Source organism: Pectinophora gossypiella, chromosome 13 (assembly GCF_024362695.1).
Source record: "Pectinophora gossypiella chromosome 13, ilPecGoss1.1, whole genome shotgun sequence".
Lineage (NCBI taxonomy): Eukaryota > Metazoa > Arthropoda > Insecta > Lepidoptera > Gelechiidae > Pectinophora > Pectinophora gossypiella.
In genome coordinates, this window is record NC_065416.1 from 473,169 (window position 1) to 489,134 (window position 15,966).

A 15,966-nucleotide genomic window follows, 5' to 3' on the forward strand; every position below is an offset into this window, starting at 1 on the left:
ATAGACGCTTTGTAAGTGTTGTTTTTAGAAAGAAGTTAATGTAATGCTTAGCACTACTAAACATAACGTTTAGTTCAGTACAATTAGTGTTTCATATATTTTTAATTATTATTGTATTCAATATATATGTATTATACCTCTAGATACAATTTTACAATAACTTCGATTCGCGGTACGAGTTAGATCTGTTAAAGTGCAGTAGTGTTGTGACGTTCATTAGCATAGTGATGTATCGGTCGAGTTATGACCGATCGATTCTGTTCTATCTAAAAGTATATATTAACCAACAGTTATATTTAGTGTACAAAACTCATCCTGTGGTTACAAAGTCGAATAAGGAACCGCTAACAATTTTGAAGGGTGAGGCGAATAGTACTGTGTTTATCTTTCGATCGACCTGCGACTTATATCGTAAAACTTGACTAAAGAATTGTGTTCTCGCCAAGATAAGTAACTTTTTGCTATGAACCATAATATTCATCTTAGGAGTTCAACACCAAATCACTCACTCTCACTTAATCATAATTGATTATCACGTGCTCAGCGGTGACGGAAAACATCGTGATAAAACCCACCACACTAAAGACATTTCACGAGGTTTCACATAACCGAGAAATGCATTTTGAAGTTCTGTGAAAGTCAGGCAGGCAGGCTTCCTACTGGCCCTGTCAAACTTACAGATTAGGTAGGCAGACCACGTAAAACGGGATAACGCGAAGATGTCGATGACTCCAATACCAAATCCAAAAAAGAATTAAAGATTTAGAGAATAAGTTCAGTTCTTCACGAATCAGAAGACGTGAATCAGCCCCAAAGATTACTTCCGTGAACTGCGAGCCTGTGTCACTTTCCGTACGGTGGATTAACGCAGATCCCCCAAAGATATACCAGGAACTGGAAATATTGACCCTCACTACGTTCTTGTGTTTTGCGCAATAAGGTTGACGATTTGTCCGCGGGGCTTAAGCCAGATAAGCTGATCCGATCAGGGTAGGGGGTATCAAATTTGGGGACGAGACACGAGACATTGTTAGGTTAGCAAACTTAATTTGTGATGCTTGGTGTAGCTGGTACAATGGTACATATTTGGCTCTGGTTGTGAAGGGCAAATATTATTATGTAGGTACATAAGATCACGTCTATTTCCCGTTGGGGTTGGCTTAGACCACGGTGTTGGCAACATAAAACAAATAATTATTTTTTACTTTTTAATTCCAAAAAAATGGCAATACTTTTTCCTTCTTCTTCTACGATCGACGAACTGTGAAATAACGTAATAGTAATAGTGTGCCTAATTAAATAATTCAATTGGAATAATATAACATGGTCAACTCAAAGTCGCTGTATTTTTTACCATCCTCTACACACCAGGCAGAGCATAACAACAACTGTATGCGACACACGGAATCCTACTTTTTACGGTTTTGACAAACCATCCTCGCGCAATCTAATCGAAGACTGAAGGTGAAGATTTTCAGGTTTACTTTATTCAGTTTATTTCTACTAATAAAGACATGATAAAACATGTATTCCTACAATAGTAGGGAACGGTGCTTAACATATACAGGGTTTCCCTAGTGCGGGGAGTAATGTATACATGTTTAAATTTTTAATTTGATAAATAAACATATTCTATATTCTATTCTAATCTATTCCATTATATTATACACCCATTCCTAGCCAGCTACGTTTAATTCCCATGTAATAGGGGGCAAGAGTCTTGCTGTGATGCCTATGACAATACGGTTCATCGTATCATTGGAACGGAAATCTGCTTTGAAACCTGTCGTTTTGCCTACCTCGATAGAGACACAGGCTGTATGTTTATTTTACCCTTTTTGTGCTCATACGCAAAACAAATGCCTACTCGTACGCCAATTCGGGGTAAAGCACACACAATTAAGTATAATGCAATTATTTATTATCTTAGAATATAAAATAGGTTAAATTCGATCATTACAGTAACATCAGCTTAGATTTCAGTGTTTGCAGTGTCCATATGATTCTGTTCGCTTAACTTTGTGTGGTTAAGTTCCTCCAATTCCAAATGATTTGTATCTGAAAAACAATAAGGTAAACGTTAGAAGCGTAAACAAAATCATTATCACTGATATTATACTTGTAAACAAGAGGAATTTGATAAAAAAGTATTTCGACACTTTTTTTGACGTGACTTATTGTAGATTTCCAAAAATCGCATTAACTACTTGGCCGGACAAATGGGAGCTGAGGAGTCTCATTCGGTACAAAATTTAAGTTGTAAAGTTGGGCACTTCGGTCAGGGTGTCCTCTGAGAGGATTACATTTCAAAGAATTAATCTATCCTACTGAACCGATAACGATAAGCGCTGAATGAGGGAAAGCATCGACCACGCCGGCGGCGGGAGTTGAATGGTCGCGTTTATGGCTACTCTGGTAGAAATAGTACCTACCTATCATGGCATTCTGGTAGCCAAACTTGCTCTTTATAACAATACCACCGTCCCAATACTGGCGGCCACTGGAACCTGCCACGGCGTAAACCAAGTTGCAGGCCACGTAGAAACTGGCGAGCGTCAGAAATACCGTGTGCCATCGCTTTGAGTCACTCTGAAAGCAAAATAAAATACAGGGTGTTAGGGACACCGCACCGAATACTGACGCAGATGATTCAGATGATGATGATTTTGAGAATTTTTCCGCGCTATTTTTGTGCTGGTTTCCCTTCGCGGGTTGAAAGATCACACAGGCAGTCGCTTCTGTAAAAAACCGAACCCGTGAAATCTTCAGGTTAGGTAAGCGGACCCTGTAAAAATGGGATAACGGATAGGGAGATGATGATCACGTGGAAATAAACCCCCCAGATTAAAAATAAAAACAAAATAGAAGAAATGATGATAATGTCCAAGACGAAGGTTATGACGAACCATCTGTCTACTGAATGGCTGTTACTGACCAAGGGATGGTATGCGATTTCGAGGCAGATCTGCACAGGACCAGAAAGAATGGCGTGAAAGAGAGGAGGCCGATACCCAGCAGGGGGTGGATACAGGCTGAGGAGATAGATAGAAAATGTAATAGTTTACGTATACCTACAATGTTATCTCCAAGTATAAGTCCGACCACGATAGGAACGAGTGCCCCAACCACACTGGCCACTGCTCTGGACAGCATCATCAAACTGCCGGAGTAGTTCTCGCTCATATCCTTGTGATTATCCTGAAAAACATAATAATTGAATAATGCACGAATAACTAGGGCTTCACATAATAAAGAGATTCCGTGAAAAAGGGATAGGATGCTAAAGAGATGATTGAATATCGTACGAAGTAGCATCATATTTTCGTAATATAAAAGAAGAGGGTCTATTTTCACAGAAGTTTCCTTAATGCCAAAATAATAAGTATTTAAACATTATAGGAAAGGATGTTGACCACATTTGGATCCAAGGACCGCCAATAACGAAGCTTATTGGAACAAAGCCGCGTACAACTATGGTCAATCTCCTAAAATTAAACACTATCATTTATTTTCGACAATATAGGAGACACATAAAAAAATCGATTAATCCTAATTTGTCCGGTAAAGCTTGCAGGTAAATCTAACGCGTTATTTTATAAGTAAAGTTCTGCTTACCAAAAATCCACAAAATTGGAAACCTAGTGCACTTAAAGCTGTCGTTAGGAAGACTATAACTAGAGTTCTCCATTCTGTTGATAGATTTGGTAGCACTGTCACTGTTGCCACCACTCCGCAGGCACCTGGTGAGAGAACCCAATTATAATATCCTCAGAAGATACTAGAAATAAGCAGAAGTAAAAGAAGAAACTACCGCGCTCCTTATTCCAGACCACTGAAAATGGAAAAATTTGCGAGCAGATGATAACGAAAATAATGTCAAGGAAAGGTCAGAACTATTTAACTTTTATATACATAAGGGTAACCGGAAGCATTCTAGCGGGGCGGGATTATTTAAACCACACCACTTCTAGAACATTCTACATTATCTGCATTTACTTCTTCTTCCTTTGTATCGATTAAAAAAAAAATATGTGTATTGTCAACCCAAATGCATAGCACGGACGGAAGCGCTCATTAGGTTCTCCCGCGAGCAACTTTCAAAGCACAGTGAACAGTAGCTCCACACTGTGTTCATTGAGTTTAAGTGTGGAAGAAGAAGAGACTCAAATAACTCAATTTAACTTATTAAATTTTACTAAATTACCAATAGCATTAACAAGTTTTCTAAAAGTAGTCAGGTTGAGTCGAAAGGTGACTCGCAGCACTCGACAGAACCATTCCACAGTCGGTGCTGCACTCACGCGCACCAGCCATAGTGCGGCGAACGGTAGCGATGCCTGCCATGAGCTCTGGAGGATATTTAAGAATATTAAATTTTAATCTACATAAAAAAGCAAAAAGAAAGAAAGAAAGAAAATTAAAAGATAAAAATTAAAGATAGAAAGTAAAATATAAAGCAAGTTGGAGATGCGTACCTATAAAAAATATTTTATTTACAGATAGCAGGTTAGGGGTTTGAGCCAAGTTGCAATCGATTATGAAAATTGACAGCCACGGTGATAAAAATATATGGAATGCTAATTGACGTAAGTATCTGAAATTTTTGCCGAATCTGATTTGCACCTTTTGCTACTGTCAATAAGACACAAATTATTTTACCAAAAAATTGCAGATGTGCCAGCGTGATGATACTGGATTGATGAATGTGGAGGAAGTAAGAGAAGTGTGTCAGGATCGAAGAAAATGGAATTCCATAGTCTCTGCTTACCCCAGTGGGAAATAGGCGTATGTAAGTATGTTGCAGATACGTCAGTTTGCAACGTCAGCAACGATATGTCACCTTATGTCAATCCCATACGTTTTATCACTGTCATTGTCGATTGTCATAGTCGGTTGCAACTTGGCTAAGGCCCCAAGAGGCATGAGTACCAATTTGATTAAATACAACTTTACTAGCTGATAATATTCAGATTACTTGAAATCTATGCCACGTGTGGTAAGTAAGCTAAGGAAATACGTATATAGTCAAGTAATTAATATGTAACCCGGTTGACCATGATAAAACTTAGACCAACATACATACATACATACATAAACTCACGCCCGTAATCCCTAATGGGGTGGGCAGAGCCACAAGTAATCAAAGACAACTTGCAGCCACTGTTGATACGATGTCGTAAGCTGGATATGATGAACCTTATGGTGATAAGGGATCAGCCTATCGCCCATAACATTAGCCCATCATGTTAGAGGACACAATCCCTCTGTCGGTTTTTACGACATGCCCGGGAAGACAAGCAGCTGAACGTTTTCTATGTTTTTTATTTGCTCCCAGAACAGCATAGAAGCAAGACATAGAAGCAAGACAAGAGACTTAGACCAAACGCTTAGAAAGTTTGTGTTATATCAAAGGTAAGTAACCTAACCTAACTACTTCCTAAGGTTACGACCTAGTCAATAACTTAAACGTAAACTTGGAATTCACTTATTTTGGTATGCCAAGCCACAAATAAGTTTATATACAGGGTGTTAGTGACATCGTAACGAAAACTTTGAGAGATGATTCAGGCCACGATTCTTAGTTAATATCAAGTGGAATTTGTGGTAAAATTTGTGGAAAAAGTATAGAACGAAAAATAATTGAAAAAGTAAACAAAAATGTTCATGAATTTTCCGCCAGAAAATTCCACTTGATATTAACTCAGAATCATGGTCTGAATCATCCCCCTCAGTATTTGTTATGGTGTCACTAACACCCATACCTACCTGTATGGCTACCGTATGTACTTGAACGGGGTGTAAGTGACATCTTAACGAATACTAAAACGGATGATTCAGCTCATTATTCTGAGTTAATATTAAGTGAAATCGCAAAAGTATAGAATTGAAAATAATAAAAAAAAACTAAAAGAAAACATGAATTTTGCGACAGTAAATTCCACTTGATATTAACTCAGAATCATGGTCTGAATTATCCCCCTGAGTATTCGTTATTCGTCACTACCGCCCTGTATAACTTACAGTTTTCAGAGTGCCAAATGTAAGTAAGTAAGCAGGAACATAGAACAAGAAGAAGATAAAGACGGCATTGCTTGCGGCGTGAGCAGCGGCCGTCGCCCAGAACTGAGGGGTCTTAAGGATGCTCCGCCATGGAACTTGCATCGTTCTCTGAGAAGGCACAGGTGCAATATTCATATTAGAAATAAGATTTTTAAGTCATAATTAGAGACTCAAATGTACTATTACATTGAATGATCAAAATCAAGATAGAAAAGGTAAATGCAGACGAAGAACAGTGGTAATTCGAGCATTTTCTGATAACACTAAAAACTTTATTTTTTCCTTACTGACATCTGAACTTTCCTTAATGACCAATTTTCTACACCGGAGCGAGCAATGCATCGTCGTCGAACACGGTACTGCGTGAGATTTGTAATAAAGTTTTTGATGTTATATCAGAAAATGCTTGCCCCGTCTCTGATTTAGTAAATTGTTGTAAAGAAGTAATGTTACATTGTGATTCTTAAGAGAGTAGTCTGGCAGAGACAATAATATAGTGCCAAATGATATCCAAAGACATTATGCAACCACTTCTCATTCTTTAGCCCAGCTACAATGAAATGATGAACCGTTTGGTGACAGTTATTCACCATCCCACAATCGGTCTTTACTGCAAACACGTAATTAAACACGTGATATATTTGTCCGCTCCCTGTACGGTGTAGCAGTATTAATATTGAGCAATTAAAAGCAAACAAACAAAACCAGCGTCATGAAAGAAGTGATTGACGCAATTATTCACCTTACGGTAGCAATGCAAAGCTTCTCTGATGAACTCTTTCTCAGTATCTCCCATCGCTTGATGCTGTTCAGGCGAGCTGGCAGTCAGCAGGGCACATAAACAGGCCACTGACAGTGCCAGCATCGCTTGCGAGTAGTACACCAGCTCCCAGCCCAGACGAGCTTCAGATAGCAAGCCTGATAGTGGGAGGCCTATTAGGATGCCCAAGAGAGAGCCTGAAAGGACAAGTTTCAGTTACGCATATTATGATCCTAGCCACATAATCACAATTAAGCCAGCAACCACTCTTCATATTCGTTGCAAACTCAGCCGTATATTGTAGATAGTTTAATATGGACATAGAATAAGGTATAATACTACGTATAGAATGTCAACTATCCACCCCCCCCCCCCACCAACATGTAAGCTAGGTTTACCTCACCCCCTTTCGAACATAGTTTAGACTTGAATCGTGAAAACAGCGCGCGGGCCGTTTTTTTTTTATTTTTGATTTTCGAAATTGGACGCCGACGTTCTTTCGTCTGATTTGAATATTTGATCTCACAATATTGCCTATAAATTATATTTTTTCATAGTAATTGTTCACCAAAACATGCAAATAATTGGAAACTAAGCTAAGTGCTTGATGTAATTAATGTGAATGCAATTAGTTAGTTCAGTGATTTATTAGGTCAAATAAAGCATATTCATTTTATTGTGAATTTTATTGTTACAAATTTCTTATTTGTGATTTATGTGGTAAGTAACTAATTAAATATAAAAGCATATTTCGTAAGTAGTACTACCTAACTAAATAAGTGATGACGGTATTGTAATTGACAGCCCTCAGACGTCACACACACAGTTGCGCGTGTAGATAATGTCAATGTGTAGTGTCTGTTTAAATCGAGATTGTTTGTATGAAGTATCCGGGTTGTGATATGGATATGAAGACCGGCATATATAAATTAAATAAAATTATACTTGTGATTGCAGATGGTATTAAAAACGCTAAATCTATTTGTAACCTAATTGTAATAATAAATAATGGTAGTAACATACCTGAATGTACCAGAAACCCAAAGAAATTCCTCTCATTAGGTGGCAGGAAGCGTGTGAGCAGCGACTGATTGGAAGGGGCTAGACATGCTTGAGCTGCGCCCAGCCACAACTGGGCGTTACACGCTGCTATCCACCCACCCTGCAACACCAATAAGGTCTGTAACGGTCTCAACCATCAGTCATCAGTTGGCATCGGTCCTGTCCAGCAACACGTTCAGACAGGTTTTCCTCCTGACAACCTTTCTAGAACCACTTTCAAACTTTTACAAAAAAATAGATTGTAAGTGTAAATTATGTTTTTCTAATAAAAAGGGGCATAGAATAAGAAATATATGCGCTCCCCACCAGCGTCTGAGCCTTGGTTTACCTCACCCCCCTTCGGACATAGTTTAGACTTGAATCGTATGGCGCCAGACGTCACACAGCCAGATGCGCGTGTACGATAACGTCAATGTGTGGTGTCTGTGTGAAGCGAGATTGTTTGTATAAAGTGTCTGGGGTGTGCTATTGGTCGCGATGGTCTCGAACCTTGGGTCTTCTCTTGTCTGAGGGAAATCCCGCCGGCGGGGTCGGTATCAGGAAATACACATACTCATCTCAGGGTTTTGACCTCATCAAATAGAATTATTACTGCTTACCTGAATATTAATACAGCAGCTAAATAAGTCATGTTTAAATATTCACACACCAAGTTCTTAGTGTGGTAAGCTTTAGAACTCAAGTGAACTGTAAAAGTACTTCATTTGAAATTCTTACGAATATAGCTGGCTGTGCCTTTGAAGTAAGTTTTGCATAGTAAATTACTTGGAAGTTCATGCATATGTTATATTAAGTATTATGAGCTTAACGTAGGAAAAAATTCAGCTTAAACTCAAGTTTATCAGAATATGTGTCTCTTAAAATAATTAAAGAAATACTATCTGACTAATTAAGGTTGGTAATAAAATTAGTATTCATTTGCGCGTGTTCTAAAACTTTGTTATGCTAAAATTATAATTGATAAAAACATAAAAGTAAAATGAGGCCCGTTCGGAATAATTTAGCTAAAAATCATTACAATGTTGTTAACAGTTTAGCTTAGTTTTATATGGAAAAATACTACTTACCTATCTACTCTATTTAAGTACGGTCACGAGTACTAATATGTATACAGTTTGTAACCATGTCAAATTACTTTTTTGGACAAATTAAACCGTAAGTCTCATTAAATGTCAAATATGATAATGCAACAGGGTTCTAAAGTGGGTAAGTACATGATATTGCTCATGAGTGTCATCATCATCAATTTAAGAGCCACGCTCTTGTCGGTGCAGCATTTCTGTAAAATACTCTCCATGCTACTTTTTAGGGAAAAATAGGGCAGTGGTTTCCCTCAAGTGGCTCATGACTGTACCTACATAAATATTATATATGGTTCAATCTCATCAAACTTCGACTTCAATTTAGTGTCAGATTTATTGTTGAATTGCCAAATAAATAGCATAGCAATTTAACATTATGATCTTTAACGTATCTTGTGAAGCTTGGAAACAGCTTCCTTTTGGAAAATCCTGCAATGTACTCTTACTCGTAAGTAATTAAACTATGAAGAGTCTCACAAAGTTATTTATGCGTTATCTAGTTATAATAATATTATAATATGCCCAAGTACAGGTATGGTATAGTCGTATTTTCTAATGGCATCAATGAAAACTATTAAACTCGTTCACCTTTCTTCTTCTATCGTGTGGGTTGTGAGGTGAATTACCAATCTCATCAACCCTAGTGTCAGTATTATTATTCAGCCGCCAAGGGCCCCTGACATGGCTCATGTAACGACTACTTACTTACGGTCACGACCATTAATATGTATACACTTTGGTACCATGTCACATTACCTTTTTTGACAAATTGAACTGTAAGTCTCACTAAATGTCAAATATGTTAGTGCGGCAGAGTCCTAAAGTGGGTACATTATATTGCTCATGACTGTACATCAGTAAGTAGTAATCGGTGCCTTTCGAAGAACGGAGCATCTTACTTTTTGGACAATCAGGTGATCAGCCTGTAATGTCCTAACCAAACTAGGAATCACAAAGTGATTTTTTGTGATTTGTCCCCACCGGGATTCGAACCCGGGACCTCCGGATCGTGAGCCCAACGCTCAACCACTGGACCACGGAGGCCGTTACATTCACCTTTTAGAGCTGTTATTTTTTGTCGTACATCTCATCCGCCTAAAACTATTGCAGCTGCTCACAACCTATAGCCGGGGAAAGCAGCTGCAAGAAAAACATTCTTTAAAAAAAACTGACACTGACAGAAGAAACTAACCTCCTTAACAATAGTAGGCATGGCGACAGCCAAGGCGCCGCTGATGATCAGCACGCCAGTCAGCAGATGCTTCCCAGCACTGATTCTTTGCAGGAACAACTCGGCTGGAATCAACATCAGTGCGTATCCGAACAGGAATGATGATAGGATCGTCCCCTGGATCCTGCCGTCCCAGTCCTGGGTCTGTGAAGTATGCATTAGTTAATCTACAGTCTAGTTAGTTTCATCCGCCAATCTGTGATAGCCAAGGGGCCTAAGTCAAGTTGCAAACGATCATGACAATTAAAATAAATGTGGTTGACATAAGGTAACTGACGATCTTTTAATTTTTATCACATTGCTGTTACTCTCGACTGAATCGTTGAATGTTTCGTGTCATTGTTTTTCTTTTTTATTTTTTTTTTTATTTTTTCTCTTTTTTTGTGTATTGTTTGTTTTTTTGTAAAGTGTGATTTGGATAATGACATTGTAAATCATTTTATTATTATTTCATAATTAAAGTACCTAATGATTGACATTTAAATTATCAATTTTATTTTATTTAACTATTTGCATGTTATAATTTAAATAACTAAAAATATAGACCAAATGTTAAATGCTGACCATCTGCAAACTGTAATACCATTTTGAATAAATGATTATGAATTATGAATCGATGGTTCGGGCCCTAAACCACTGAATTCAACTTCATGAGTAAGTATATAAATAATAAAATAATTAATAAATAATTGAATAAGAGAATGAGTGTTACATTGAAACAAAATGTTACATGGACCTTCAACAAGGTTATCCATGATAATTACGTTGAATAAATTCAAAATTGAAATTCAAAACTTTAATTTTCGGATTTTTTTTTTACATCCATGGTTGTTAGTAAATAAATTATGAACTATGTTACACATACAGTTATTTGTAACCAGTGTTCTGATTTCTGAGTGAATAAGTACAGATAATATCCCAGACCGCAAAGCTCCCTTATCGTGAATTTATGTATGTATGTACTTATAATAACCATTTTATATAGACCTGTATATAGGAGTCATTGCGCCTAGTGAGGTCAGTGACCGCCAAGATGGCGACGCCGGTGCTCCCGCGCAGCGCTCCGAGCGACGCCGAGCATAGGAGCATGTATGTCATCTGGATGTGGCGTACACCCAGCTTGAATTCTGAAACCGTATTCATTTATTTTTGATGTAAAGTAATAATACTATTGTAGTGTTGTTTTATTTGTTTAATTCTTATTAATAATAATAAGAAGGGGATAGAACCATCATCACTGATAAAACAGTTCATTTCAATAGACCGGATATACTATTATTTGACAAAATCAATCAGACCGTATTGCTTGTAGATATAGCCGTAAGTATGCAATACTCACAACTTACTTACTATGTACACATGCTGAAAAAATTGCCAAATACACCGACCTTGCTATAGAAATCCAAACAATGGCAAGTAAGAACTGTTAAAACGGTACCCATCGTTGTTTCCACCACAGGCGTCATACCTAAAACACTCCACACTAGTCTCCAAACTCTCAACATGCATCCATCCACACTCACACTTCTTCAAAAAGCAGTAATTCTAAATACATGCCGCATCGTCAGGAAGTTTTTATCTCTGAAACAATAAAAGCACTCTGAAACAATAAACACACAGGCTACGGCCCGTGCGACTTGAACCTCTTCGGAGAGAATTATAAATATATAAATATAAATAATAATAATAAAATTCTTTATTACTCAAACAAGGTACAATTTAAACACTTAACAGCGAGCCCTGCACTAGGGATCACCCTGTATCGCAGTGGCTCAATTAGTAAGGAAGTTTTTTAACAGTCATTATGGTCCTCTGGTACACCGTCTTTCTTCGTAGATTGCAAGAACGTTTGTTTGTGAATCTAGTCATATTGTTTAGTTAGTCAAAAATAAAGATTATTTTTATTTCTTTTATTTATTTATTTATTTATTTATTTATAGTCATATTTAATTTAATTTTATGTTTTATTGATTTTGGAATTTTAATTTTATAATTGCTAATGTAAATTAAATATGGGTTACATGCCTGAAATAAAAAATGATTTTATTTTATTTATTTATTTTTTATATATTGTTTAATTTTGCAGTACACAATGAAATTCATACTTCTCATCATTAACCTACATTTATTTCCATAATAATAACCGGCATAATAATAATAATATATTATTTTGAAATAAGTTATCATAATTTTACTTAAGTATTTGGTATTTAGTAATGAAATTTATTTGCAGCATTGCATACACGGTCATATGCCACATGTAATAATAAAATTATATAATGGGATCGCACAATAACATGCGAAGGTGACGGGTACTGGGATCGAATTCCGGTTGGGATGTATCACAAAAATCACTTTGTGATCAGTAGTTTGGTCTTCTTCTTCTATCGTGTGGGTTGTGAGGTGGATTACCAACCGCATCAACCCTGGTGTCAGGGTTATTATTGAGCCGCCATAGGCCCCTGACTCATGTGACGACTACGTACTTACATCAGTAAGTAGTAACCGGGACCAACGGCTTAACGTGCCTTCCGAAGCACGGATCATCTTACTTTTTGGACAATCAGGTGATCAGCCTGTAATGTCCTAACCAAACTAGGGACCACAAAGTGATTTTTGTGATTTGTCCCCACCGGGATTCGAACCTGGGACCTCCGGATCGTGAGCACAACGCTCAACCACTGGACCACGGAGGCCGTTTAGTAGTATGGTTAAGACACTACAGGTTGATCATCCGACTGTCCGACAGTAAGATGGTCTGTGTTTCGGAGGAAAGTATTTTTTTCTTCGGAGAACGCGTTACTTACGTATCACTTTATTTCACTTAATTCGATTTTATGATTTTGAATTCATGTTTGAATCATGAATTATTAATATCACGTGGTATTGAAAAGGTATGCCCGGTTAATATCAATAGGCTCGCCTCACAGGGAACTTAAACAAAGCTGACGAAGTGTGGATGTACTATTACGCCCCTGCCTACCCTTTCGGGGATACGGGCGTGGGTCTATGCGTCAAAGTCTTGTGTTAATGTTACTACAGCACTGGTGAATAATGACTTAATGATGGTGATGTTACAATTTGAAAAATGCTTCCTTCTCTCTTTTAAACATTTATTTTGTTTTGCCCGAAAGGGTCTGTGATGTGAAACTCATATGTAAACATAATCAAACTTGCTATGCAAACTTGTACACCATTAAAGTACTCGTATGCAAATAAAGAATATTGAATATTAAGTTACTTAATCAAATCAAATATACTTTTTTGCCCAGAACTAAATTACATAAAAAATAATAAATAAAATAAATTTAAAAAAGTAAATTAATTCATTATTAATTAATAATTAATAAATTCATTATTTTTAATTTGGTCAAAAATAGCTTATTTCCACGACATGAGACAATACGGTGCTATAACTCATCTCCAGAGCTTTTACTACGAGTAGTATGACTCCTTGTTACTTTAGTGTTCGGGAGCCTGAGTGCAAGTATTTTACGGTTTCCTGCACTCTGGTGTGACCATCCAGGGATCATAAAGTTCTGAATAACAGCGCGACACGTAAAATATCCTGATTTACCTCCCACAGACAACACTATCTTAGTAAACTTGTGATCCATACATTCTCCGGTATAGTTGAAGCCCATAGTTAGCTCTGAGTTCAGAGCAATATTTCAATTTGTCATTTTCTCACGAGCGAAATGTTAACGAATAAATGCTAAATAGCAATATTGCTTTTTAGATTAATTGCTTCAATGTGATCTTTGGCATTAGCTTTAATGTAAGTCGCGAGATTGAACTCTCGTGAACCTGTCAAATGAGAAAATTAGTGTCATGACATTTGGTAGACAAATTTCAATCTATCTATAATTCTTTACTGCACATAACAATACGACAGTCACAAATGGACAATATAAGCACAAGACGATTCATTTCAATTCCGCTGAATCTAGCAAAAAGAAAATGTATTTATAGTGTATTAAAGACATCGAGTACTTCTTTAGTGTTGTCATGGGCTTCGAAATTCTTATTTTCTTATTTATTGTAAGTAAATCCCGACACTTTTTGTTGGCACGATAGTTCAAAGTATTTATAAGCGTAACTTAGGTACTGGCAGAATATCAGTGTTGCTAAGAGGGGTATTTCTACTATCCTTCGCAACAACATGCTGAGTCAGTCCCTTTTCCCTGGCAGTGTATTTTTGATTTGTATACTTATCTTTATCTTCTCTACTATTGTACTACACTGTTTTGGGAATAAAGTTATTCTATTCTATTCTATTCTAAATTCGAATGCAACACGTTTCGCGTTTTTTACCCCACATGTGCCTTGTGACACATCAAACCTGGTGCATCCAAGTGCGATGACAACTTTACGACCTGAGTGCTCTTGCACTATACAAAACTGTAGATGACGTCATTGGCCACGTTTACGGGGAAAGGTTTCGCTCGTAACGGATTTGTGGACTTGAGCGGAATCCGGTCAAGTAAATGTTACGCTCCTCAAGTCGAATACACATAATTATTTTTCTTATTGAAAACAGTTTTGCATTTCACATCGTAAGGAAACGCATCGTAGGAGCCGTGATAGCCCAGTTGGTAGAACGCTTCCCTCTCTCTTTGAGGTCGGAGGTTCGAATCCAGCACAGGCCTAAACCAATGACTGTCTCATTTGTTTTCGAATTCATCTTTGGATCATAAATTATTATTACATGCTCAGCGGTGAAGAAAAAAATCGTGAGGAAACCCACATTTCCGAGAAATGCATTTTCGGAGGTATGTGATCTAACCTGTATTGGGCTGGTTTTCCCTTCGCAGGTTAGAAGGTCAGACAGGGCAGACGCTTCTGGAATAAACCGGACCTGTCAAATCTTCAGGTTAGGTAAGCGGACCCTGTGAAAAACGGGGTAATGCTACGAAAATATTTCGTAGGGGAACACATATTCCCGAGAAATGTCTTTCGGATGTATGTGACCTAACGTATATTGGGCTGGTTTTGCTTTCGCTGGTTAGCTCAGAGTGGCAATCAATCAGCCCAATTAGGGCTATAACTCACAAGGACACAGTGGTGACGCAACGACGGCCACGCCACCACAGCACCTCCAACTGCAGGTGACACCGAGATTACGTTTATATAACTGCATACATTTTGTAATTGACGAGACAGTGGTTGCCCCACCATGGTATTCTAGTGAGATAGGGCCCTTACAGGTTACATACATCCGAAACGCATTTCTCAGAACTTCCTCATTATATTCTTGTCTCCCGAAAGTATCCAATACAATCCCAAACACACTTGAAAAATTATTCAGTAAACGAAAAGAAATTTATTTACTCACTATTCTTAACGACGACTCCATCGTGTCTATCCTCGAACTGGTATCTCAGGAATTCCGCATCCATTGTCTTCGCAATAACATTTTCCAACAAAACAATTTTATATTACCTCCACGCACGATTTCTTTTGTCTATTAAAAAAAATGTAAGTTATATTCGAGACACGCAACTGTCTCTATAGTTATCTTCGAGACTATTTTACACAATAATAAAATGTTATCCTTATGTACACAAAAATTGTCATGATTTGCAGTGTACACAGCAGCTGAAATGAAGATACGCTCTTTCGTGACGTAACGTAGTCTCTCTTACAACATCCTCATAATTGTACGGTATTATATTATCTGTGTTGTAACATAAACCTTGTGCAAATTAAACGCGAATTTGATATGTCGGCGTTAGTTATGAATTAAGAAGAGAAATTGATCAAATCGGAAA

General features: G+C 37.4%; 1 protein-coding gene across 1 annotated transcript; it reads right to left on the bottom strand.

Annotated features, from left to right (window-relative positions):
* Nucleotides 1-1,904: 1,904 nt before the first annotated feature.
* On the bottom strand, nt 1,905-15,714 carry LOC126371724 (putative inorganic phosphate cotransporter). Its single transcript, XM_050017058.1, has 11 exons — nt 15,531-15,714; nt 11,183-11,322; nt 10,157-10,339; nt 7,844-7,982; nt 6,803-7,017; nt 6,022-6,168; nt 4,205-4,349; nt 3,616-3,740; nt 3,076-3,198; nt 2,433-2,589; nt 1,905-2,058 (listed from the first exon to the last, which is right to left on the bottom strand). The coding sequence occupies exons 1-11, from the start codon at nt 15,592-15,594 to the stop codon at nt 1,973-1,975; spliced, it is 1,524 nt and encodes a 507-aa protein (XP_049873015.1). The 5' UTR covers nt 15,595-15,714; the 3' UTR covers nt 1,905-1,972.
* Nucleotides 15,715-15,966: the final 252 nt, after the last annotated feature.